Below are 24,393 nucleotides of genomic sequence, written 5' to 3'. Positions count from 1 at the left end.
TTTAGCATACGTTAGAATAAATAACATATGACATGCACACGAACACCAAGGATAGCACAAAAAGACTCTAATTTCCATTCTGGTCCCCATATCAGTGATAGGGGTTTTAAGTTTCATTACAAGAAATTGTGATACGAACATTTGTCAAATTTTCATGAATAACACCATTTGGCATGTAATATGGCACAAATAAATGTAAACTGATTTGGTTTTAAACTGGAGATTTAACAATGTATGAGTCTATTTTAACTTTCTTTTAACACTATTATATCACTTTGTTCTATCAACTGATATAATAACTCAACAAAATGTGGTTTTAGCTATAGAGATAATCAAAATACACTCACTTTTACCAGATTTTATTGATCAATTATATATTCAGCTTTAGAAGGGTTATCCTACTCACCCGGGCGCCGTGGTAGACATAGTACTTTGCTTAAAGATTTGCATTATTAATCACCAAAGATAATTGAGCCGCGTCACGACAAAACCAACATAGTGCGTTTGCGACCAGCATGGATCCAGACCAGCCTGCGCATGGACACCTTCTGATCAGGATCCATGCTGTTCGCTTACAAACCCTATTGCAAGTAGAGAAACTTATAGGGAACAGCGTGGATTCTGATCATACTGCGCGGATGCGCAGGCTGGTCTGGATCCATGCTGGTCGCAAACCCATTATGTTGGTTTGGTCATGACGCGGCTCATATCATATTAATCATTGTAATTTCACACATTAATTTATAATAGGAGGTCGCTGTCTAAGGTCCATAATTCTATCATTGATTTTGAAATTTCTTGGTTAAAGTTTTGCATGCAATTTGAATCTTCAGGAACGTTTGTGAGACTAGAACATAAATGACAGGATACAGAAAATTTGTATGATAAACTCTGGACAGCTGAGGTCTTTCTCCACCAGTAAAGCTGGAAAGTCGCCATTGTACTGACCGTGTGACGAAAAACCCATCAAATAAGAGAGAGACCTGGTGAAAAACATTTCAAAGCATGGCCAATACATTGGTCGAACAAACAGAAAAAAACATTCATGATAAAATAAAGACAATTTATTAAAACATGTAAATAAATACCGTGGAATTAACCTGTAGATATTAAAAATATAAAATATTAGATACTTGATACATTGTAAAACTAACAAAAACAATAGCGGTACATATGTTTACATAGACATGATTTTATCGGGCTTTAATCTGTGAAACTATAAAAATGTGTGTATTTAAAATGTTGTAAAGCACGTGCATTTAGTCACCGGTAAAGCAATATTCACTACTTTCCTTTCGTCACTTTGGTTTAAAAATCCTTTGCTCTAGTATAAACATTGTTATATGTGGTTTATTTATAGTCATACAATAATGTATTGTATGATAACTTGAAAGGTATTAATTAATTAGCATTTAGCATTTAACTAGACCATTTCATTCACTTTGAAACTTTGTATAAATTATCCATTACATAAACTTCACATAAATTAATTAGTGATATGGTAAATTGATATGAATATAATCATGATTATGATCTGTGCGCGAAATTGAGTTCATGTATATAATATTTAAACAAGAGTGACAATTTGTCACAAAATATGCCCGTCACAAATGACGTATTTCTTATTAATGAATATTTACATTGAAATCCAAACATTCATGGGACTTGATAACATCCTATATGACCTTGACCTGAAGTATGCCAATGTTTAAAATTTGTGCATCTTAATATAAGACTTTCTCTATGTTTTTAGAAGTTTTGCCGTGGACAAACATTTTCTTCTAAACTCTAGGTGTAACATTGACCTTGGACTCTAGGTGTAACATTGACCTTGGACTTTAGGTGTAACATTGACCTTGGATCTAGAGACACAACTTCTTATTGTGAGGAAAACCTGTTCAGTGAATAATTATGCGCCCTGTATTTCACATATTATCACTTAATTCAAGACTATTAAATTTTCAGACATTGGCCTCTAAGTGTAACCTTGATCTTGGCCGCAGGGACCTGAATTTTGGTTGCAACACACTGGCTTACAATGCTAAAAATTAGTGCCATGTTTTTTTTTATTAAAATCTCTCAATTCATGCGGAATTTGTTTCAGACATGCGATTTCCTTTAAAAGTGATCCCTATTTTATGTGCGCAACATAATGCCTCATAGTGGTGAACATTTGTGTCAAATAAAGTTGAAATAAATCCATGCATGTAGAACAAAGATGAAAGTTCCCTGGACGCCGCCCCCGACCAGGGATCACCCCAATTTACAACCCTTTATTTTAGGAAACGATTATAATTAAGTGCATTAGCATTAAAGAGAATTGTTTGTTTCAGTTTTAAAAAGAACTAAAAATTTTAAATAGTCTGTTTGGTACTTTAACGTCTTTTCCCTTGTTATTTATCATATAAGCTGACGAAGCTTATTAAAGCGAAGCATGTTTGGAATAACTGTATTGTTTTTTCCCCTCTATTCACCCTCATTAGTCTTTATATAAGAGAATAATGGTATCAGACTTGATTCCCCATGAAATGTAAGTTCGCAAATATTTTCATCACACATGAAGACTTAATATTACAAATGAGCCGCGTCATGACAAAACCAACATAATGGGTTTGAGACCAGCATGGATCCAGACCAGCCTGCGCATCCGCGCAGTCTGATCAGAATCCACGCTGTTCGCTATCAGTTTCTCTACTTGTTATAGGGTTTGTAAGCGAACAGCATGGGTCCTGATCGCGCAGGCTGGTCTGGATCCATGCTGGTCGCAAATCCATTATGTTTGCTTTGTCGTGGCACGGCTCAAATCATCATAATTACACACATATTATCCTATCTATATGTAGTGTAGATATTTTACCATCACTTAATCAACACTAACCAATATTAAATCACTGCCACTGATGCGCATACGTCATAACACAAACTTTTGTAAGGGTTGTCATGGTAAGACGTTGTTCTTTTACACAGGTTCAATTCTCCTAAAAGACCCGTAGACTCCATCTACTCGAGATTTTAATGTAGTGTCTGGCTTTTTGGAAAGGTCAGCATAATAATTTCCACTCCAAAGATCCTTAATAAAAGCACGTCGGCTTGGTTCTAATATCAATTTCTGGATGTTTTGTTCTACAATTAAATAGTGCAGACGGTTGAATAAGTTAGTGTTAATAAAAAAGCATTTGCAAAATTATATTGGTCAAGATCGACGCTCTTCCAATTAAGTTCATTTTTGAGCATGTACAAATAAAATGCTTACTTGAACAATAATCAATCTAGTTTTTGAAATTAGTGTTTACAACCAGTCAACCGATTTATTAAATCCGATTTACTTACTGTGTTTTCAAACTCAGAAAAGGTAATATTACTGTTAGTGCTAAAAACAGTGCAGTTTATGATTATTCTATGAATAAATTATCAACAATTCTTTACTTTGGTATCAAAATCGTCTTCCTTTAAAAGGTATACACAATCTCCGAATCAAACATTCAAAAACCTACCAACCATGAGGTGAAAATAGCGACCATTAGAACAAAACAACAATTACACATAGAAGAAAACAAATAATAATGTTTAAAAAATATTGGAAAATTAACAACATAATGCGTTTGCGACCAGCATGGATCCAGACCAGCCTGCGCAGTCTGCGCAGTCTGATCAGGATACATGCTGTTCGCTATCAGTTTCTCTACTTGTTATAGGGTTTGTTAGCGAACAGCATGGATCCTGATCAGACTGCGCGGATGCGCAGACTGGTCTGGATCCATGCTGGTCGCAAACGCACTATGTTCGTTTTGTCGTGACGTGACTTATAAAATTATAAAATAAAGTTACCAGTGATGTGTTCGATACTTCCGGCACATTTCCCGTCAAAATCGTCGGGTAAATATTCCTCGGGCAATAACGACATATCGATTGTCTTGTACACTGAAACCATACTGTGTCCATGCATAAATACCTACAAGTATACAAGGCAGTGAATAGTTACTTTCTTATATTTATTTTCATCGAGTGGAATGAAAATAAATATTTCAGGAGTGAATGTAATGGTTTCCTGACATGTATTTGTGTTTTTAATGTAACTGTTTACCGACGCAGACATGTTATGTTTAATCAATTAAGTGATAACTGACTGTTCTTTATTTTATTTTTTTTTTTTACTTTTTTTTTTTTTAGTATACAATGTTTCCATTTACAGACACATTCATGTATTCATGTATTTATGTAACTGTTTACTGACACATGTATGTTATGCCTATTTATATAATTAAACGTTTACCGACGCATACGTGATTATTTTTTTTTTGGTTACAATGTAACGATTTACAAACGCATTCATGTGTTTGTGTATTTAATAAAACTGTTTACTGACGCCTACATTGATACAGCATATGTTTTTTGTTGTGTTGTTTATTTAATATAACCAGATGGTAATGGTGATTACATCATAGGAATGATTTTTGAATATTTTTATTTATTTATTTATCTATTTGTCTTTTTAAACATCATTCACATCATTTTTCACTATCCTTAATTAATACAGCTCAATTATGAAAAAAATTCAGGGCATAAAGAACCCACTAAGTACGGAAAGAATACTTTAGATACATCTTTCATTGTAAGTAATAGAACACCATTTGCGGCATCTTGTCTATCAATCGCATCGTCTCGGCTCTTCCCGTCAAACTTCGGATAATAGCCGAGATGTTCCGATTGCTTTCTCATCGGGTTATTTCAATCTCTGAAATTGTTTCCGAGTTGTAACCAAATATAAAAATCTGTAATGCTGATGATAATTATGTGCTTCTGAAATTTTAATATGAGCCGCGTCATGACAAAACCAACATAGTGCGTTTGCAACCAGCATGGATCCAGACCAGCCTGCGCATCCGCGCAATCTGATCAGGATCCATGTTGTCCGCTATCAGTTTCTCTACTTTTAATAGGGTTGTTAAGCGAACAGCATGAATCCTGATCAGACTGCGCGGATGCGCAGGTTGGTCTTGGTCCATGCTGGTCGCAAACGCACTATGTTGGTTTTGTCATGACGCGGGTCATATTTATTTTACTATAAAATAATTACAACACCATCAACTTACCCGTATCCTCATTTTTTCGGGGAGTGCAGGTCTCAATATATGTAACAACACATTAAATATCGGACCTGTGTTATAATGATGAAATTGTTTGATTGACACGGGCAAGGCTTTCTGAAAACAAAACAAAAAAGTTGAAAAGTTAATCCGCATTTATGTGGGGAAGAATGCATGTTATTTTTGCTTTTGGTGTTATGTAATGAGGTATCAGTCTGAGCAAAGAACATAATTCACTTAAAAAGAATTAGGCAAACAAATGAAAAACTATCAACTAAAATAAAAAAATAAAAAATAATAGAATCAATGCATATACACGCACATAGTAAGACACAAATGCAAACTGAAGAAAAAACTCTTACTGAAACTAGAAATCCTAAAAACTGTACTCAAAGAACGCGCTGACAATCCATATGTATACATTATTTTGAATAATAATATTATTTACAGATCTGCGTGAAGCCTTTAAATTTGTCGTCAACTATAGACATAAAAGAAAATCTCAATGTATCCTGAATGTAAGTTAATTTAATTTAAAATGGATTTAAGTTAAAATGCTGAATTTCAGTTAAATGCTGGATTTAAGTTAAAATGCTGAAAATATAGAGGATATTAAATTTTGTTTCTTTAATTTGCATGTTAGATTGAAATATATTTCACTGAGTGGACACCAGAAGCAATATTTTCACGAATGGCTTAGCCACGAGTGAAAATAGAATAGCTGGTGTTCACGAATGAAATATATTTCAATCCTATATGTGAAACAAATAATTTTTTTTTATTTCGTGCTTTTTAAGTGATTTTAAGTATTTTTACTGATTTTGCCGCGTCATTACATCTGACGTCACATAATCAAGTTTTAAAAAATAAAGTTCTCTTTATTTTCTATAAAAAAAAATTGTTACATGTTTAACATGATGTATGATAACATCGACTTCCTTTTCCTAAAGAAGCAAAATTTACGTATAACGGCATTTATTTCTGCCTGTTACCACATTAAGTTATGATTTTCTTTTCATCCACATTCAGATATAGTCCGGCTACAGTGAACATTATATCTTATAAATTTCACTAGTGGTTTTTCAGAATATAATCACCTGATATATTACAGTAAAACACTGGAAAGCATGAAATATTTCTGTTAAATGGACTTGTAACACTTCAGACTTTGGATTGTTTGTAGTCGGTGTTTTTTGTAGAGTATGTGGCTACACCAAGTTATAAATGAGCCGCGTCACGACACAACCAGCATAATGTGTTTGCGACCAGCATGGATCCAGACCTGATCACGATCCATGCTGTTCACTATCAGTTTCTCTACTTAATATAGAGTTTGTAAGCGAACAGCATGGGTCCTGATCAGACTGCGCGGATGCGCAGGCTGGTCCGGATCCATGCGGGTCGCAAACCCATTATGTTGGTTTTGTCGTGACGCGGCTCAAATTCAGTTTGCATGATGTCTGTCTGTATTGTATCCGTTTAATATGCTAAAAGGCCTTTGTCAATGTGAATTTTTATGTAAAATGATATTTGAAAGGCAAATTTTAGTCAGCTGTTTATATGGTCACAAAAAAGAGAGAAATGATTTTCTATTGTAACTGAAGGTAGCACACCTTGTAAGTTTCGAATTAAGACTTTAATTTTCTTCAAAATCTTTATTTTAGGCAGATTTTCTAAATTGCACTTTTAAGTCATGTAGAGGTACTTATATTTGACTGAATATACCAGTATGGAGTTTGCGTTCTAACCTGGAAATGCTGCGATCTTTTACGCATATTTTCCGATCCGCCAAACGTGATATGTTTCATAGTGACGGATCCATAGTCCATTAGAAAATTCACACCATGTGCTTGAAATTGTTCATCACAAAACACTAATGAATGACAAATAGCTAGAATTGACCTCTGAAAGTCCGCATATTCGTAAGACTCCCCTGTAGGATCAAAATGATCTGAAAACAATAAAAAAAACAATAAAAGAGTTTATATAAAGTACACTGCACTTTACAAACGTACTTAAAGAGTGCAAATGCCTGTCTCCAGACACACTTATTGAGAACTTAGAAGAAGTTCATCATATTGATAATTAACAGTTTCTGTTCTTGTTGACATTTTAATATGAATGATGGATGAGACACGATCAAAACAGCTGATTCCGAACGTTAGATGGGTAAATTCAGGTTCTAAAAAATATGTTGGCTGATTTGGAACACTTTTGTAGCGACAGCACGACAAAGCGCCAAACGTTATTGCACTATCGTATTGCCGTCCTGTCGCTAACGATGCACACCAAACGGCGCGTTGTCGCGATGTTTTTTTGTCGCTAGTTAAACCCAGAAAGGGTAAAATTGTGTTTTGGGAAGTGGAAACCTTTTGGATCTGCAACACACAAAAAAAAAAAATTTTTATAAAAGCGGGCCTTAACTCGGCCATTCATAAACCGGGGGGAAAAACCCGTCAATATCCAAGGCTTGAGTTTTCAGATCAATTGTAAAGGTTTCATTAAAATTTTTATTAGGGGTATAAAGGGGAATTTAGTCCGGAACAAAAAAAAAAAAATTTTTTTTAAAGGGGCCATTAATCAAAAAAAATTTTCTTAAAACCAAGAAAATTTTCTAAATTGGCACAATATGATTAATATTTGATCATTCCGTAAAGTTTGGAAGGGAAATTGCACCCCCTATTTAAAAAGGGAACCGTAAGCTTTTTGGGGTTTCTGCAAAAAAAAAAAGAAATTTTATCCAAACCATAATTGGCCAAAAACTTAAGAAAAACCCTGAAAGCGCAAGGACTTGAGTAAGATCAATCTAAAGGTTTATTAAATTGCATTTAGTGGTAAAGAGAGTATCCGACAACTTTTAAATTAAAAAATTATTAAAAACCATTCTTTTTTGGACAAAAATTTTAAAACCGGGAAAAAACACAATTCCAATTAGATTGGTATGTTCATTTTTTAAATGTTTGGTAAAATTGGGAACAATTTTGAGGGAGAAACGGCAAAGTTTTGTAGGGACCGCCGGCAACGGACAACAACCGCGCGGACAGACAACGAGGGAAGAAGGCCCCCCTTATATTGGGAACTTTATCCGTAAAGGCCGGGAAAAAAATATTTTTGAAGAGTTTTTAAACAGGGGCGTTCACGTTGGGGGCAGGATTTGACCCCAAGCGTCTCTGGGATTTTTTCCAAAAGAAATAATCTTTTTCATTTGTAAATCCTTAAAACTTTGGTTTTCAACGTCAAATCTAAGCTTGTTTTTATATTAAATTACACCATACTTTGATAACGCTTGATCACACTTAGAAGACGCTTATTCTCGATAAATTTAAAAGTACATCATAACTGTCAAGGATATACACACATGTACCTGTATTGTGATAATTTTACGATGCAAAAAAATCATTGCGGTTTAATAGGTGGAAATAAACGCCTGTGCCAGGGTTTAATAACCGCAGCTGTGCGATTAATTTTTCATTTTTTTTTTCAAACATTAAGTCAACGAAGCACTGAGTTAAGCAATTTACAATGAATATATTCAGTACTTCATATTTATACACATTCAGGATTAAAATTGTTGTCATTGCATGTTGTTGTTGTTTTTGTTTTTTTTGTTTTTGTTGTTGTTTTTTTACATGATGATTACAACGAGACATTATCAGTCGTCCGCATGTTTAACCGGAAGTTATGTACACGTTACATCAACAAATCTTGAAAATTAATGTTGTTTGTTTGTATCGGTTAATTTTGTAAAAAAAATATCTTAATAAAAACGCAGAATTAAAAAGCATCAATGCGAGAATGATAACACCACAGAAATACACCATGATACACAGAAATTAAAACCCCCATTATTTTAACAAAAAATCGTAGAATATTAAGTCCTTATACGATATACCGTCATATGATTACATAATATGATCTGATCTGCATTATATGATAACAATATACACATTTATAGCACATACAGACAATTTAACAAAGTCTGTTAAAATAATATTAGATTAAAACAAATGTTGTTCATTAAGTATATAAAGATAAACATACATAAAAAGAATAAAATACAACCTCACAAATTTTTGTTGCAAGTTCTTGTTTAAGACTGGCCAGAAATATTGAAAAACAGGGTCACACAAAATACAAAAATTGGAAAGAACTATAGCAATCAATAAATAAAAATAAGGAAGACCAAATAGTGGGAAAAGAAATACGTTTATTATTTTAGCAAAAAGCTTGTTTACTTAAAGCAAAATGAAAAGAAAATAAATTAAAAATAAAGCACACACCACCAACACCCGCGCGCGCATCACCAGGCTGTTTCCCTTCAATGCTGGTCCAAACCATTAATGTTCTTTTTAAAATTTTTTATTTTAAACAAACAAATCAAAAATATTTCAATTCATGTTTCTTTTTGGTTTGTTTGTTTGTTTTATTGGGTTTTACGTCACACCGACACAAGTGGAGGAAGACCTTAGGTGCCCTTCCTTGCATTATTTCAGGCATAAATGGGCACATGAGTATAACCACCGACGTTCCGTTAGCTAGCTGGAAAGCTTCCTCACATGAAAAAATCCAAAATCCCTGTCGGGATTCGAACCCACGTCGATGAGGGGCAAGTGGTTGAAATCAATGACATTAACCACTCGTCCACAGACAACCCTAACAACTCGGCCACGAACTCCCCAAATGAAAGAGTAAACAATTATGTTTTCAGGAAAAATCTACAAAATAATTTGAATAGACAATAATTCCACTTGGAAAAGCTTAGAATTATGGGTACCTTCCGCCATTTTTAAAGAACAGCTTTCGGCAAATATCAGAATATCTTGCTTCAAGTAACTGCGATCCATAAATGTCACGAGGGTTCATGTCAATTACTAGACAGATGTGTATTTTTGTTTGACTATTTAACGTTGAAATATTTATACATTTTAACATCAAGGACAACTAATCACGAACTACCTATAGTATTACAAAAATAATATACAATTTTGCTACGCATGCGCAGTAAAGTCGTATGACTGCTATAGTGCAAAAAAGTCGTATAAAGTAACCTATATTTTGAAAATTACATATCTGTTCTACTTTCTCACCCCATGAAGATGACTCTTTAAATGTTCATAAAAACTGTTATAAAAATTCACTAGCAAAACTTGACACATTAATGAATAGTTGTGATAAAAAGATTCTACTAAAATCATCTTTATTTTGTAAAAACACTATGTTAAAATTTAGATAATTAATACTTCTCATTCTCCGTTCATGTAAAATACATATGTTGTATTGAATTCATTACTTGAAATGAACAATATGATCTCCTTTTTTGTTTATTTAGCTAGTCATAATTGTATTCTTATATTGTGATTTTTGACTGTTATTTTTCTGTTTGTTTGTTGTTATAACCAGTTGCATATTATATGCCTTGGTTTAATAAAAACTGAAACTGATTTTTTTACATAATAATGCACTAGCTTAATTAGTTAATTTTTACCTCGACTATTCGTAAAAAGGGAGACCTATTGTACTCCTTTAACAAAATTATGCATGCAAGTTGGTATCTCCAGGGCCCATAATTCGTACATATACTTTGACCGAATTATTACCCTTTTCGGACTAAGAAAATTCTACATTATTCAGGCTTTCCTTTAAACCCCTTTCTCATATTCAGGCCTAAAAAATTTAAAAACCCTTTTTCACCCCCCCTTTTATTTGTTGTCTAAATGTGGAAAAAATCTAAATTTTATTTAGGCCTTTAACACTTTGTTTTTGTGTTTTAAAAATGTAAGTAAAAAAGTGGGGAACTTTTTTCGGCGGCCCCCCACCAAAAGTACAATCATTTCAGAAGTATTTGCCCCCTTTTTTTGGGGGGTTTGAAGGGGCAAGATTTAAAAAATTTTGACTTTGGAGGTATTTAAATGACCCCAGGATTGATTCAAAAAGGTTAAAGGTGTTAACCCAAAGTTAAAGCTTTCCCCCTACCAATTCATTTAGAAGTTGCAGAAAATTTGAAATAATTATAATTGGAAAAAATCCCGGCATATAATGAAAAATTTGTTTCAATTCTTTAGAGAGGTCCCTCGTTCATGGTAAAGAAAAAATAACCTGAACATGTTGTTGCAAGGGCAATGTCCAGTCAACATTTGTGCCAAGTTTGATTAGTGTTGAAGCAGTTTTTATAGTATTATAGCAATTTGAACTTGTAACGGGAGACTTTTCAATGAAAACAGCCATTTTTCACAAAATGCTTATGAAGTAATGGGTTAAGGTACAATACTCAGTATTCAGGACTGAAAATAATGAAACTTACAAATTCTTAAAACGTGAAATACTTTGCCTTTGAGAATGTATGAAATATGTTGAGAAAAGTACAAATCTAATTGTTCCATTTTATGAACTGTTTTATCAAAACTTCATCTCTGCAACGTTATGTGTTCAAGCATGGTATCGCTTTACATATAATGCGGATAACTGTCAATATTAAGCATGGAGAGGGCGTGGGATAGGTGGGGGCTCATACATGAATAAAGTATGCCCCACCCACAAATCAATGTTTTTTTCCATATAATTGTCATGCTATAATATGTACATTTGAAACAAAGCACCAATGTTGAAGAAAATGCTCCGGTTAAAAATAAAAAAAAAAGAAGAAAAATAGCATAAAAAGTAAAATTTAAATAATTGCATCCTTATGCTCACCTATCTCGGAGTATTTTCAAGAATTTTGGATCCCCAGGATCGTGCCCATTCAGGTAGCTTACTGAGTCGTTGAACGAAGCCAGGAAGTTTACAAGTCTGTCCCTGGCTACCAATTGGCTGTATTTACTGATACGTAGAAATGCCAGTAAAAATTTCGTGCCTGAAAATAAAATAATAAACAATATAGGATAAAACTATATATGCATATACATGTATATACATGCATATACAAAATATCTTTAGAGAGCGTTCATGATTCGTTATTATAAATGATGAAAAAAGATGAACAACAGTCCATGAATAGTAGTAACATGATGCTTAATTTAAATCAAACAAACCCTAGTGGTGAATATACGGCTGAAATTCAAGTAGTATTATGTATGTTTTAAAAGTAAAATCATGGAGGGAAACTTATTTGAAACAAACCGAGAAATGAAAAAAATGGAGAAAAATAATTGTCCAAAAATTTCAATTTGTAAGAAATAAATAAAAAAGTGTATGAACAAGAGGTATGATTAAAATTATTTTGTACAAATATCTTAATTAAAATGCAGAAATAAAACTCATAAATGCATGAATGATGACACCGCAGAAATAAGATACCAAAATTAAGAAGCCCTTTATTTTAAACAAAAATGCAGTAATATTAAACCCCAGGAAATAAGGTACTTATACGGTATTTTGATTATACGAGGGGTCATTTGCAAACAATACAGGAATGGATAAAAAATTCTGGGCCCAATAAATTCTAAGCAATTAAAAAGTTACATTTACAAACGAGTACATCGATACAGATCAGATAATCTTATTGAAGATTCTGCGAGTTACACGCATTTACAAAAAGTACTAAAACACACTTTTGGTCACTGACCGAGTGTCACTTTAGACCAATGGAGAAAGTTGAAATCAGAGCCGTCATTAAGTAACTCTGTAAGAAACGAAATTCATGCAGACTTCATGGATCTGTTGGGAAGGAGTCCTCTTCCTATAGAACTGAGAAAAATGGGCTGTTGAATTTAAGAGGGACAGGAAGAGCATTGGAAGTGATGAGCGGCCTGGGCGGCCAAAAAAAAGCAACCAACGATGATACTGCCGAAGTTATGCATGATCTGTTCATGTACAACAGAAGGCGAGACCTGCGAAGCATTGCTAGGGAAGTGGGTATAAGCTTTGGTTCAGTTAAGGATATTCTGACTGATGTCTATGACATGTCAAGGGTTTTGGCTAGATGCGTCCCAGACAGTTGACTGACGACCAGACACGGACAAGGCTTGGCATTTTAAGATATTTTTTGTCTCGCTACGAGGATGAACCTGATTTTATTTATGCGGATCAAATAGCCGAATTGAGACGTCTCAAAGGAGGGGAAAAAACTGACTCAGGATCTTTCTGCTCCTGCAAACAATGCGCCAGCTCACACAACAAAGTGGGGATGGCTGCTGACGGGTGGGCTTTAAAAAATTTTTTCCCCCTCCCCATTTCCGGCTTGGTCCCCCTGCTTCACCTGTTTCCCCAATAACCCAAATTCGTGGGAGACGTTTTTTTAAAAAAATGAAGGTTCATTTGAGGGTCAATGAGTTTTTTGGGAAACAAAAAAGAGGTTCTATTTTTAAGGGTTTTAACAATTGGGGAACGGGGGGCAAAGTGCATTGATGTAGGGCATTATATTGAAATTAAAAAATTGTTTGGGTTCTCTGACTACCGAACAAAAGTTTTTACTCCCAAAAAGAAAACTTTTTGTTTTCATAAAAAATTAAGTTTTGATTTTCAAATATTAATTATACAAATCCCTATTTAAATTTCGTAAAACAAGGGACAAAACCGGGGGGGATCCAAAATTTTTAATTTGGCTTTTAAAGATTCCCAAAAAGGTTTACTAAAGTCAGACCCTACTGTAGGTGATTTAAACCATGAGCTTTGCTCATTGATCCACTTGCGGAGAGCTTTAACCGATGCGAGTCTGTCGGCTGGATTCTCATTAAGTTCGGACTTAATGCGGTTAATTGTCTCCTCATCCAAACTACACACATAGTCGGCATCTTCGTCTTCTGTCATTTCTTCTACATCTAGTCCAACCTCTACAACAGAGAGACAATTGATTTATTAAAAAAGCCGCAATATTAAAATAAAAACAGTAGTGTTCAAAGGTGATCATTTCACTTAGACGCTTGCTTATTTCCGTCCAAAGACGCTTATCATGTTCTCGTGCCAAATCCAACATTTCACGGCAATCGTAACGTTCTCGGCTATTTTTCATAATAGCAAGTATTACAGTAACGCGAGTACTTCCAAGTGATGGTTTTGAAAACTTTCGCCGGAAGTACAGCAAAGTGATGGATAATAAGTTTGCCTGCTCTTCACCGGAGGTTATTCTAGTTCCCAGTCCAAATACATTTGGAACACGACAGAAATCAGTAACAACCTCCAAAGCACGCCAGGTCTCCTGTCTTATTATGATTCCCAATTAAATAGACATTCGGATCCCCTTGCCAATAACCATTAATACTAATGCGAAGTTTGCGTTCACGATAGTTTGATGAATTAATCATAAAGTACGCGAAGCTTTGACTGATTCAAGTATACAGTACTTTTTTGACAAAAAAAATACAGTAAAAAATTAACATTATTCACAACTCATCGATAGAATAAAGAAAAAATAAATATAGACGACTTCGGGTAGATTCCCCTTTCACGATATGCTTTTCCCGAAATGGAATAATTAATCCCGAAATTGGATTTTGAGAGACTTTTTTGTTTTCTGACGGGCGGATTCATTTTAGATATTATATAACATGAAATGGCCGTATTTCGAAAGAACAATAATACTGTATAGTAGTGTTTAGTAAATTGTGCGGCCTAAAGTTGCAAGTAATCATAAAATGTGTAGTAAAAAGTGGGTTAAATAGATATGATCATAATTATTGTGAAATGTAATAGACTTATATTTTTTCAAAGGCTATGCCTTAATACTGATTGAAAATAGTTCTAACATGTGGTTTCAGATGTAAACTGAAACAGAGAGTGTAATCTTTGATAATGTAAAACGAATGTATATATTTGACATCCAAAGGATCGGTGATTAAAATTATGTATGACAACCATTTTTGATTATAATATAACCACAAATGAACAATTTAAACAAATCCGAGTTAATGTAAGCATGTTGGCATTTTGGGTTTTCGGTTTCTACCACAATAGTAATAAATATATGAATAATGTATTGTTTACTTTTATATTTATTCATACTAATTGTGCTCGAGGTCCTTATCCGGTGACTGACGGAAAGGGCCGGAAAGTTGCGATTGCATTTCACGGCTGTTAAAAAACTAACCGGTTTTGGGTGACCTAGTCTCGGTTGATTGCTTTTAAATACCTTTTTGAAAACGCTATTTATTCAACGGAAAGAAGAAAAAAACAGATTTATCATTTTTTACCAATGAATTGGGACTGGGCTAAAGTTCAAAATATGAAGTGGAACATTATGAATTAATATCCCTGCGTACCGTACATGTATATGATAAATAAAGATATCACGTTAATGTCTTTTTATTACATCTTAGTATCTTAAGATTTATACTCAAATTAAAATAATTTATTGACATTTGAAACTCAGTCAAAAACAAGCATGCCCAAGTTATATTTCTCTTATATTGTTAGTAGATGTTTCAAGCATTGAATTACCAAAAAAAGGCCAAATATGTGGGTAATCATCTCTGCTATAAGGGACGTTTTTACGGTCTATTGTGTTTCAAAGTAGTCTTTTTATATATATTGTTTTCACAGGTACGTCTATTACAGTAAGCAGCTTTAAAATAAACTGTCGTCCCATTAAATTGAACCCATGTCACCGACCTACATGCAACTGTCAAAATTTTTACCTATTTTACAGATCTAGTTTTTATAATTTATGAGTCTAAAATTGGGATGAATGCCAGATGGTTTAGCAAGATTCATTGAATTTTATACAATTAAGGCTGCACGGCTCCAGATGAGCTAAAATAATTCAAGAAAATCAAACCTGAGAAAAATGTATTAAGATATTAAGAAAAGTAAAAAAAAAAGATTCAAGGTTCAAGTATTAATTTATATGTTATGTGCGATTCATGACTGTTTTTGCAGTATTTATCGACATACTTCTATTGCGTGACTAACGCAAAAAGGGCTATTTTTCCTTTTTTGACCTCTTTATTGTCATTTAAAAAAATTCGGTAAAAAAATCTTTATCTTCGTTTCATGAAACTGAAAATCTAGAGCAGTGCCTCTACAATAGTTAATTAATAATCTGAACGCCCACATAATATTAACTAAAATGTGCCGCGTCACGACAAAACCAACATAATGGGTTTGCGACCAGCATGGATCCAGACCAGCCTGCGCATCCGCGCAGTCTGATCAGGATCCATGTTGTTCGCTATCAGTTTCTTTACTTGTTATAGGGGTTGTAAGCGATTAGCATGGATCCTGATCAGACTGCGCAGATGCGCAGGCTGGTCTGGATCCATGCTGGTCGCAAATGCATTACGTTGGTTTTGTCGTGACGCGGCTCAAATGTGCATATGAATTGACAAGTGTCTGAATAAAAGAGAGGTCAACATTTTTATCATCACGGTCAATGGCCCATAAAATGATAAAATAATTAATGTTTTACAGAAAACATCACCCACTCAATTACCGTGTAATATATGCTATAATAGATGTGTCGCTACTGATTAGCAAAGTAACATAAATTAATGTATTTTTGTGAGTTTTGCAATATCACGGGGGAGGAAGTGTTACTCGAAGGATGGAGTTCTTATGATAACTTGTTTGGAGTTCTTATGATAACTGTCACGGAGTTCCTGGAAAACGTTACGGATTTCTGTGGAAAACTTTTCTATATACTTGGAGAAATCGCGTAAAAAATGGTTATTTTTAACTTTAAATGGGGAGTTTGAGGTGCTAAATTAAACTTTGATAATTAAGCTTGCCCTACATATTGTATTATGTTTCAGAAAAAATCTTTTAGTCCATATTTCGTCGCTTTTTTTTTAAAAAAAAACCTGGTAGTTTTGAGAAAAATTTCCAAATTACTTGCTAATTCGTACATATTGATCTTTTCATTTGTGATCTTCTTCGTTGCTATACATAATCAACTAATAATAGTGGAGAGTTGCAAACATAAAGCCCGGGCTAATAAATGTATACCCGATTTTTCAAATGTTACGGAGTTCTTGTGATAACTCAAAATATGTCCTGGAGTTCTTATGATAACTTTTGTTTCTGCCAGTGTGTTTCTTGTGCTTAATTACGGCACGTTTAAGCGTATTTTATCAGTCAATAAGTGTGTAAATCATTATGAAGCATAGTACGCTTATCATTTGCACAAAAATTTGGTTATATAACGATGGTTTTGATCGTGTTTTAGTTCCTAATTAAATTTGTGCGAAATCATATTGACATTATAAAACCCAACGAATGCACTAAATGTTTCTGTGTATACTGTTCGTCAACAAAAGTTTTATGTCATAAGTTTCCGCAAATGCAACATTGAGGCCATGTAGCAAAATTAAAACACGATCATTCAATATATCTGGAGAAGACATGAACTGCTTTGGTGTACAGTCTACATAGGATAAACAAGTGCTTAGCTATATTCAGGAACGACCGCCTCCGTGGTCGAGGGGTTTGAGTCGATGACTCCTAATCCAGTTACCTCTCTGGCGTGGGTTCGATCCCCGGGAGATGCTTTGGTAGTTTAGCACGGAGGAAGGTAGTCTAGTACTTCCAGGAACGATGGTTAGGAAACTACCCGCCCATATGATTGAAATACTGTTGGGAAAAGGCGTAAATGAAACAAACAAACCAACAAAAATCTTCAAGAAAACCTGAATCAGCGGTCACCTGTATTCAGCAGTAACATGGCATAAACCGCCAAGGAAAAATTGCTTAAAACTTACACTTTTTTCTCAGTTACATTTTCTCAGCAACAGCCTTTCTAAAGCAGACAATAAGTAGTTGGGCTTCCCTCAAGAAGCGGCTAAGTAAATTGTATCATTTTATACCATGCATCGTATATAACCGGGATATCCTTCACATCCATGCACCCGAAAAGTATGATCTTTTTATGCATAAAAAATTATCCGATTACTACCGATCTCTTCGACAGATTTGCACGTGCCCTACGGGTTCGAGCGAAAGAAGTTCGACAATATATTTTTGTAATCAATTACAGCAAAAGTTGTTGCAAACTTTCCACTAGGACTCCAACTTTATTAAGAAAAATGTATGCAGTAATTTTCCGAAATATGGAAATTGCTGTACGCCACATGATGCTACATTGGATTTAATAGAGAAAAGAACAAGGTCGATAAACGGCATGAACCTTACGGTGACTCACATATCTTCTCTAAACCTGCCAGGAATAATGTATACTAGTATATGACGAAATCATGCTTGAGTATTAAATTCAAAGCGTCTTTTTATCCTGTAAGTAAATGCTCTACATCAAGTATGTTTACAGTCATTCCAATAAAATAAAAAAAAAAAAAACACACACACACAAAAAGACCAAAACAAACACAAAAAAACACAAGAAACGGAGGTAAGAAAAATATCTCTTGAACTGAAAACACGATTAAAACCAACGTTATATAACCAAATTTTTGTGCAAATGATAAGCGTACTATGCTTCGTTATGATTTAAACACTTATTGACTAATAAAATACGCTTAAACGTGCCGTGATTAAGCACAAAAACACACTGGCAGTAACAAAAGTTATCATAAGAACTCCAGGACATATTTTGAGTTATCGCAAGAACTCCGTAACATTTGAAAAATCGGGTGTAAATTTATTAGCCCGGGCTTTATTTTTGCAACTCTCCATTATAATTAGGTAATAAAGTATAGCAACGAAGAAGATCACAAATAAAAAGGTCAATATGTACGAATTAGCAAGTAATTCGGTTATTTTTCTCAAGACTACCAGATTGTTTTTAAAAAGGCGACAAAATATGGACTAAAAGATTTTTTCTGAAACAAAATACAATATGTAGGGCAAGCTTCATTGTCAAAGTTTAATTTAGCACCTCAAACTCCCCATTTAAATTTAACAATAACCATTTTTTACGCGATTTCTCCAAGTATATAGATAAGTTTTCCACAGAAATCCGAAACGTTTTCCAGGAACTCCGTGACAGTTATCATAAGAACTCCAAACAAGTTATCATAAGAACTCCATCCTTCGTGTAACACTTCCTCCCCCGTGAATATTTGACGCTTAGTTTGATTGCTAATTTCCGATTTAGATAGCTGATAGCATTAAAATAAGTTAACCAGCTAATTTTTACGAGACAACAATTCAATTCATGAATTGAATTTGCACGAGAATGAATATTTTCACCACTCTTAAGATTAATTAAAGATTTGCTGCTAGAAATAGCATGAATTCAATCTCTTTAAATATAAGTTTTGACTTTAAAATAAATAGTTTTATGGGCGTTAGTAATGAGATAACTAAGAAGAAGTGTTTCATGGTATATAACAAACCTTCTTCTATGATTTTATATATGTTATGCATCTGTAAATTTTCCAAAAGAAAACAAATTTTCGCCATTTGATTGAAATTAATAAATTAAACTTTTGAAATGAGTTTCAGTGTGGTTCTGTTTTTTTTTTGGTTTTATTGTCGCCCCGGGTATTACTTGTACTCCCCCCCCCCCCCCACACACACACACAGAGTAAAAAAGTACGCTCGATATACCCCTATACTCCGATACTCTACAGAACAGAACAGAACAGAAAATACTCTTTATTCTCTCAGATACATAAGGTACCATACAAATATAAACAGTATCCTCCATTTTTTAACCACAATCAACAATTTTGGGCATCGTTCCTTTATTTCTGTGATGTCGTGAAACCGAAAGAAGATAAACCAAGGGCTCTGATCCGAACAACAACAACAACAACAACAACAACAACAACACAATTAATAAAAACAACAACAGCAACAACAACAGAATTATGAATACTTGTTGTAGTATCTCAAGTTCATCTTTTAAGGTTATATAACTAACTACATTTTTGTCAAACGCTATAATTTTGTGGTAATAAAGAGCCGCTTTGTGTTAATTATTTTACAATACCTATTTTGGCGCGTTTTATTCCGGGAGGAGGGGGGGTGCAGGGGAGCGTCCAGGTATCAATAAGACGTTTTACATGTGTGTATGCCACGGGGCATATAAGTAGTTCGTGGGACGTTATACGAATTGAATAATTATACATTAAACCAATTGAAAAGGTGATAGGAGACGAAAGACGAATTTCATTAGCAATACTGTTTCCAAATGGGTCATCACAGGAAAAAAGGTTCGAACCTATGAAAGACATGCGATATTGTCAGATATTTATAACACAATAAACGTATTACATGGTAAATAATAAGAACAAGTAACAGTAATAATATTATATTGTTTTACTTTAAAACTAAGACAAACCGGTGCAAAAATGCCGTAAAAATTCACTTCCATTAATGATATAGCCCGCAGTCCTATTTCTATCTTTAGCTGTTCTTATGTATAATTTCAATAAAAACCTTGATATTTTATAGAGCTAAAATCGCCTAAAGTACTTTTAGTTTTATTTTCATCGGGCAACCTTTTATATCTTTAATCAAAATATTTTTACACAGTAAGTAGGTATTATAATAGAAATTTTCTGACCCTATATAAAGGTGAAGTTTAGTCTATATTTAACAACAGACGCTCTTTGCTTTAAACCCTGTCCTCGCCAAATATATGTAACGAACTTGTACGTCTTTCAGTCAGGACATAATAACAATAAATCGTTTTAAGTAAAAATTTCAAACAAAGCAATGCACTGAGATGAAAAGCAATCAGTGCAGACCAAGATCAGACCAAGATCAGACCAAGATCAGACTAAGATCAGACAAAGATAACACCAAGATGCATGGAGGTTAGACTGATCTTGGTCGCTGGAGATTAAATAGAAAAGAGAATGTTTTTTTTAAGGAGAAAAAAATCTTCAAGTTCTCAAAAATGTAGAAAGATGTCGCCTAATATACATACAACATCAGAGGACAAAATCCTGTCGAATTACACTTTCAAAATTGACCACTTTTATAACGATAACACGTTGATTACATTAATTTTATAACCTCGGAAGAGCAACACCATTTGTGAGACAACGGTTTTGGCTGTTACCGTGAGTTATTGCTCTTGGGAAGTTAAATTCACTGCAAAGTTTTGCTATAAACATGTTTTTGTAAAGAGATGATTTATCTACGAAGAACAGTTATGCAAATGTTGCTTTACATCATGTAATAGTCTTAGCTTTCCAGTACAATATATTGGCAGGTTATATTTTAGAATAAACTGGTACATTCAACTGACCAAGTAATCGGACTTCATATTGTTTGCTCAATTTTGTTACTCCCTAGTGTGTTTGTGTGTGTTTCTGTTTTTCTTCTCTGTTTTTGTCAGATCTCAGCGACCGATGCCTGGATTACTTACCTGTAATTACAAATGTATCTGCGAGTGACCGACCCAAGCGATTTCTGAATAAGCGGTTGGAGATAAATGACAATTATACTCAATGTCCGAAACAAATTGTCATGGAGAAGTTTTGCTTGCCCTGGATTAAACCAGCGGCCCCTTCATCACAAATCCGACGCTAAGCGGTGGGAATTAAGTACCTTTAACTAAAAAAATGACAGTTTAAGGTGTAAGGCAAGACTTAAGTCCCGAACAACTCACAATGACAGTTGCACTTGTACGACAAGACAAGCGAACAACACATTCTTCAAGATAAGATTTTAGACTTAAGTCCCTATAACTCACAATGACAGTTCCAATTATACGGCAAGACAAGCGCAAAACACACTCATCAAGGTAAGATTTTAGACTTAAGTCCCTAAAACTCAAAATGACATTTCCAATTATACGGCAAAATATGCGCACCACACACAATCTGATTAAGGTAAGAACTGGACTTAAGTCCCGAACAACTCACAATGACAGTTCCGCGTGTACAGCAAGACAAGCACACAACACGCATTCGTAAAGGTAAGATTTGGACTTAACTCCCGAACAACTCACAATGACAGGTCCGCGTGTACGGCAAGACAAGCGCACAACACGCATTCGTTAAGGTAAGATTTGGACTTAGGTCCCCAAAAACTCACAATGACAATTCCGCGTGACAAGCACACAACACGCATGCTTTAAGGTAAGATTAGGACTTAAGTCCCGAACAACTCACAATGAAAGTTCTGCGTGTACGGCAAGACAAGCACACAACACGCATTCGTTAAGGTAAGATTTAGACTTAAGTCCAGAACAACTCACAATGAAAGTTCGCGTGTACGGCAAGACAAGCACACAACATGCATTCGTTAAGGTAGATTTGGACTTAAGTCCCGAACAACTCACAAGGAAAGTTCCGCGTGTACGGCAAGACAAGCACACAACACGCATTCGTTAAGGTAAGAATTTGACTTAAGTCCTGTACAACTCAAAATGAAAGTTCCGCATGTTCGGCAAGACAAGCACACAACACGCATTCGTTAAGGTAAGATTTGGACTTAAGTCCCGAACAACTCACAATGACAGTTCCGCGTGTACGGCAAGACAAGCACACAACACGCATTCGTTAAGGTAAGATTTGGACTTAAGTCCCGAACAACTCACAATGACAGTTCCGCGTGTACGGCAAGACAAGCGCACAACACGCATTCGTTAAGGTAAGATTTGGACTTAAGTCCCCAACAACTCACAATGACAGTTCCGCGTGTACGGCAAGACAAGCGCACAACACGCATTCGTTAAGGTAAGATTTAGACTTAAGTCCCGAACAACTCACAATGACAGTTCCCTTTGTACACGCTGATCAATCTCAGATATAGAAAAGAATCTTTGTTATATTCATCAAAATTAGACACAAATGATCAAGAGTTACTTATCATAACGATTTTTATAATGATAACATTAATTTATTATTTTGTATCATAGTTTGGGTACCTTTCTGTTGAAAAAGTGTCAGAGTTAAATCGTATACATATACATGCACAGTGCGGTAACTGGAGTGCGGGTATCAGTTACCCGCACTCCAGATAATGCCCGTGGATTGGTTCATTTTTGCCGGGGTTTACATATTGTGCCGGCAGAGAAAGGGAAAGGGGCAGAACTATCATATTCAAATGCTCGTTCATTGGTTAATTTTTTTCTGGGGCATATTATGAAAACAGGGGACGTGTTGTCATGTTTGACTATGATACAAAAGAGAAAGAACACCAAAACACTCGGCAATCTGATTTATACTCGGGGGCTACGCCCCCTCGTACAAATCAGATAGCCTCGTGTTTCGGTGCTCTTTCTATTACATATACGCGTGTTCCCTGTAATATTAAGTAACCACGGTATCAAGCATCCGGCGAAGCACATCAAAATAGTATTGAAGCTAAGCTGTACTTATAACATATACATGTATAATAAAAAATGGACAAATAACTACATTATTAATTAGATAGATCAGCAGATGTTAAGCTATATATCGATTATTATATCTTTATAATTATGAAACTGACAACATATTACAAATAAACATGAGAAATGCTGTTTTCTGTCTTTACATGAACTTGACAGCTGTTGAAAATAATACATTTTATATCACGGAATTATTAAATAAAATTATGTAGCATATATCATAATATCTTTTAACCTGTTAGATAAATGGTAGCTTATCTTAATCAGACATCTTTAACCCACCCCCACCATTTCTAGAATGGGTATCCTCTGTTTCCAATTTGATACTTTTCGGCGATGGGGTGGGGTAGGAAGTGGGGGTAATTTTAAGGCGATGCCAACAGTGAACACGGTTGGACAGTTTGACCCAGCGTTTTATAATTTCCATTGACCGATTATTTTGGTCGTTCATTAAGTCTAGAATACATACATTATTTTGGTCGATAGTGTTCATTCTCCAGAAGTAAATAACTTATTTATGATATGCTATGTAGGAGCACATTTGTCTCGGAACACATTTGTCTTAAGTAAGACCGATACGGTCGCATTTGTCTTACATGAGACAAATGGGACCTCAAATGTCTACCCCAAAAAACTCATTTGTGTGACAAATGTGCTCCGATCAAGTTTTTTTTGGGACAAGAAAGCACATTTGTCTCATGTGTTTTTAAGGGACAAGAAAGCACATTTGTCTCATGTCTTTTATAATGAATTATTTGGCACATATTTCCCCATGGCAGAAATTCTTTTTTAGAATCGAGGTTCGCCGTTTTTCCTCAAGTGTAATCATCAATAGGTTTGCTTATGCTTTCTTTATGAAAGCCTACAGTGAACTATTAATTATAATATCTCTAATTCAAGAAATTGATTGACTTAACCTGAAGGCGTACACAGAAACATTCTAAATCCCGTTCACGATGAAACAATGGTGACAGCGCGACGGCACGATGGTACGTTGATGAAAACGCGATAATGCGATGGTATAACACAATGGTACGAACGTGAAACAACGATTGTACGATGGTGAAACAACGATTGTACGATGGTGAAACAACGAAGACTCGATGATGAAAACGTGATGGTACTATGATGAAA

The 24,393-nt window shown here is 34.6% G+C and overlaps 1 protein-coding gene across 1 annotated transcript; it reads right to left on the bottom strand.

Annotated features, from left to right (window-relative positions):
• Positions 1–1,042: 1,042 nt before the first annotated feature.
• Positions 1,043–7,068, bottom strand: LOC132731921 (alpha-tocopherol transfer protein-like). The gene is made up of 4 exons (XM_060718220.1): positions 6,836–7,068; positions 5,094–5,204; positions 3,829–3,952; positions 1,043–3,123 (listed from the first exon to the last, which is right to left on the bottom strand). Exons 1-4 carry the CDS (start codon positions 6,914–6,916, stop codon positions 2,960–2,962), a joined length of 480 nt encoding a protein of 159 aa, XP_060574203.1. The 5' UTR covers positions 6,917–7,068; the 3' UTR covers positions 1,043–2,959.
• Between the last annotated feature and the right edge of the window lie 17,325 nt (positions 7,069–24,393).

The sequence above is a fragment of the Ruditapes philippinarum genome, unplaced genomic scaffold, assembly GCF_026571515.1.
Source record: "Ruditapes philippinarum isolate M1 unplaced genomic scaffold, ASM2657151v2 ctg3130_1_1_1_1, whole genome shotgun sequence".
Lineage (NCBI taxonomy): Eukaryota > Metazoa > Mollusca > Bivalvia > Venerida > Veneridae > Ruditapes > Ruditapes philippinarum.
This window is presented reverse-complemented; position numbering and strand designations above follow the sequence as displayed.